The sequence below is a fragment of the Rhodamnia argentea genome, chromosome 7, assembly GCF_020921035.1.
Source record: "Rhodamnia argentea isolate NSW1041297 chromosome 7, ASM2092103v1, whole genome shotgun sequence".
Taxonomy (NCBI): Eukaryota; Viridiplantae; Streptophyta; class Magnoliopsida; order Myrtales; family Myrtaceae; genus Rhodamnia; species Rhodamnia argentea.
In genome coordinates this window covers 14,041,209-14,044,399 of record NC_063156.1, presented here as the reverse complement: position 1 = coordinate 14,044,399, position 3,191 = coordinate 14,041,209, and the positions used below count along the sequence as shown (strand labels likewise).

At 46.4% G+C, this 3,191-nt stretch overlaps 1 protein-coding gene across 1 annotated transcript; it reads right to left on the bottom strand.

The window, feature by feature from the left end:
• Positions 1-472: 472 nt before the first annotated feature.
• On the bottom strand, positions 473-1,147 carry LOC115743587 (dehydration-responsive element-binding protein 1F-like). Its single transcript, XM_030678429.2, has one exon. The coding sequence runs from the start codon at positions 1,127-1,129 to the stop codon at positions 545-547; it is 585 nt and encodes a 194-aa protein (XP_030534289.1). The 5' UTR covers positions 1,130-1,147; the 3' UTR covers positions 473-544.
• Positions 1,148-3,191: the final 2,044 nt, after the last annotated feature.

Below are 3,191 nucleotides of genomic sequence, written 5' to 3'. Positions count from 1 at the left end.
GCGTTTCCCTTTTGGTTAATTAACTAGAGAGTGATCAAATCCAAGCAAGATCTAACTGAAATACATCAATAGATATCTTTTCATCCATAAGCTTCGAAAAGAGTCGAAATTCGGAATGTCACAAAAATTCTTTCTTTTATGTTTTTTTTTTTTTTGCTAAGTTTACCTATTATCTAGAATTATGCAGTTCCCAAATCCTTTAAAAGGGCTATATCTTGCTTCATATCTAATCGGAGAAATTTTCTGTATCCATGCATCAAGTTTGTGATCGATGAGTTATGTCTATTATACATATGCAAACTTAGCTAAATACGAAACGTCGGTGACGTTCATGCACGCAACCCACAATCCAGAAGTCTGGTTAGAGAAAGTATCTGCTGTCCGAGGATGGAAGAAAATATGACAAAATTAAAAAATTTGAGAGAAGGGATGGCAAGAAAACATCACTTCCTGGCAGTCCTCTGAAAGCCATAAACGAAGAAGTTAACATTAGAATCACTAATGGGTTCTTAAAAATGGATGCCGTGGATATACACAATATATGTCACTCCCAAAGAGTGAGGTCGACGACGTCGTCCACGCTGTCCCAATCGAACCCGCTCACCGTCGCAGGTGGAGTGAGCATCAACCCTTCGGCCATGCTGTCTAACAATCCAGGCATGTTGAACAACTCTTCCTCATCCACGAACGACGCCGTCCTCGAAACCGACTCATCACTCTCTCCGACATTCTTCTCCTCCGACCCCGACCTCACCACGGACGAGGAAGAAGGCGATGAGGATGCCAAAGAAGAGCCTCCTCCTTCGCCGCACGAGCTCGGCTCGGGGAAGTTGAGCAGGGCGGACTCCCCTCGCAGGGCCACGGCCGCCACGTCGTAAGCCCTGGCCGCCATCTCGGGGCTCGCGAAGGTGCCGACCCAGAGGCGGGTCCTGGCGCTGTCGGGCTGCCGGATCTCACACACCCACTTGCCGTTCCTCTGCCTCACTCCCTTGTACACCGGGTGGCGCGTCTCCTGGAACTTCTTGCGACCGGCCTTCCGCTTCTGCTGGGGTGGCGGGGAATGCGACTCGCTTTGGCTCCGGCGAGGGGCACACGAAGCCGAAGCCGGAGCCGAAGATGAAGCAGCCATGCATGCACGGTTTTAGTGTCTTGATGGAAGGCGTCCACGGCGAGACTCGAGAGAGCAGAGTGTATTATAATGGAGTGGGGGTGAAAAGAAAATATGGGGCACGAGATGATTTTGCAAAAGGCGAGGGTGCTAGAAAACGTGGTTGAATTGGATGGGAAAAGAACGGGTTTGAATATTCCCCACGTGGAAGATACCACTTGGAGAAATACACGTGGAGAATTCAACTTTGGCTTTACTTTTCGCCGAAATTGTAACATTCGGCCTTGGTGCGCCACGCCGGTTCCGACTTTGGTCGACGTTTTTTTTATTGCTTGGCTGAGGTTTCTTTGTCTTTTAACTGCTGGTGACGTGCCCAAGCCCGGTGGCCCCAGTTCCGGCAGTCCCACTTATATTGTCCGTTGGTGCATCTTTGAGAATTTTGAAGGCTGGGAGTCAATAATCGTGGAAAAGAAAGAACATGGTTTTATTCCCCTCTTCTCAAATTGGAAGATTTATATTTTACCTCCTAAAGTCTAGAGCATTTTCCAACCAAATAAAAGATAAAAATTCTAGAGCATTCCAATCTAGTAAAAATGTGCATCTTGAGTCTCTCTCTCTGTTTTTTTTTTTATAATACGAATAGTTACGAATATATCATGTCATTTCCGAAAGGATGATACTAGCATAACAGTATTTGAGTGGCTGCGAGAATAATGGTATGTTGCGAACCACAAATTCTCTCAAAAAAGTGGACTCCACAGTAATTTTTAATTATTTATTATCTATTTTTTTGTCGCAAAAAAATAGACCGTTAGAGTAACAGTCATCCAAACACTATTATGTAATCATTCCCCTTTCTGAAAATACTAGCCTGAAACCTAAATGCCTAACGGCAGCTGTTGTTGAAACCTCCGCCGTCGCGCCCATAGTTACCAAGATGGTCGTCGTCAGTCACCAGCCTCCGTGCCTCCACCCTTCATCCACTGTGCACTCACACCGAGCCTTATTTCCGTTGTGTGGGAGCACCATGTTTGTAGCAAGAGGCCAGAGCACCTTCCTCTTATTGATATGTTCGAATTTGAGCCTGCGTACAAAATCCGATCCATTGTTAATCGGCAGACCCCCGATGGCTGCTGTTATCTTGTCTCTTTTGGTGCGCGGAAAGCAAGAGATAATATTCCTGAAGATGCAGCCGGTCAAATTAAATCTACGGAAACATCAAAAGCAAACTTTCAATTTGGTTCGGCCAATTGCCTGATTTGGGGGATTACGTGTCTTCATTACAATGTCAAGATAGTGGGGATCCCTGCTTTTGGTCCGAAGAGAGAGCAACGTTCTTAAATACGGTGGTGTTGAACAGAACAGAGAACCCTCGTGAGTTTGGCTGTCGTTGATGCGTGCGCGTGCCACTAGTTCAAGAATTGGCCGCGACGTTGGAGCAATAGCGTGGAAGTAAACATTGTGGATTTGGATGTAATCTAGATCTGGGAAACAATTTGAGTGTGCGGGCGATTGTAATTCTGTAATTCTTCGATTGATTAATGGATTATCTCCATTTAATAAGTTCAGATCTTCAAACCAAACCACGAAATCTATGGTATTCTTTAGTTTTCTCCATTTATTTCTCCGGTGATTTCTCATTGGTTTAATTCCATTTAACTTCAGCATTATATTACAACACCTCTGCCATGGATGACCTGTTGGGGCCAACAGCATCCTTCAGGCCATTTGATGACCTCCAGATCCAGGTCATCCATGGCAGCCTGTGATTTCGATCGAGGTCCATCTTGGTCATTGATGGGTGGTGACCTCCAGTCGAGGATGCCATTCGAGGTTGCCTTAGGTCGTCCACCGTGGTTTGCCACTTCAGTCTACGGTCGCGGGCCATCTCCATGGCCAAGGTCGTCCATGGTGGTCAATATTCTCGTCTATCAAAAGATAAAAACACAAAGATGTTGTGAAGGAGGAGAGAGGCTCAAGTGTGGAACACGGGGCTGAGGGAGACACCAGCATGAAGGAGGGGAGGATGGGGGTCGGGGACGAAGCTGTGGTGACGGCCACGATGACGGCTTTAGATAGTGGT

Bases quoted from the DNA above. Each gene is read 5' to 3' on its own strand.
- LOC115743587 (XM_030678429.2), bottom strand. From the start codon at position 1,129: ATGGCTGCTTCATCTTCGGCTCCGGCTTCGGCTTCGTGTGCCCCTCGC.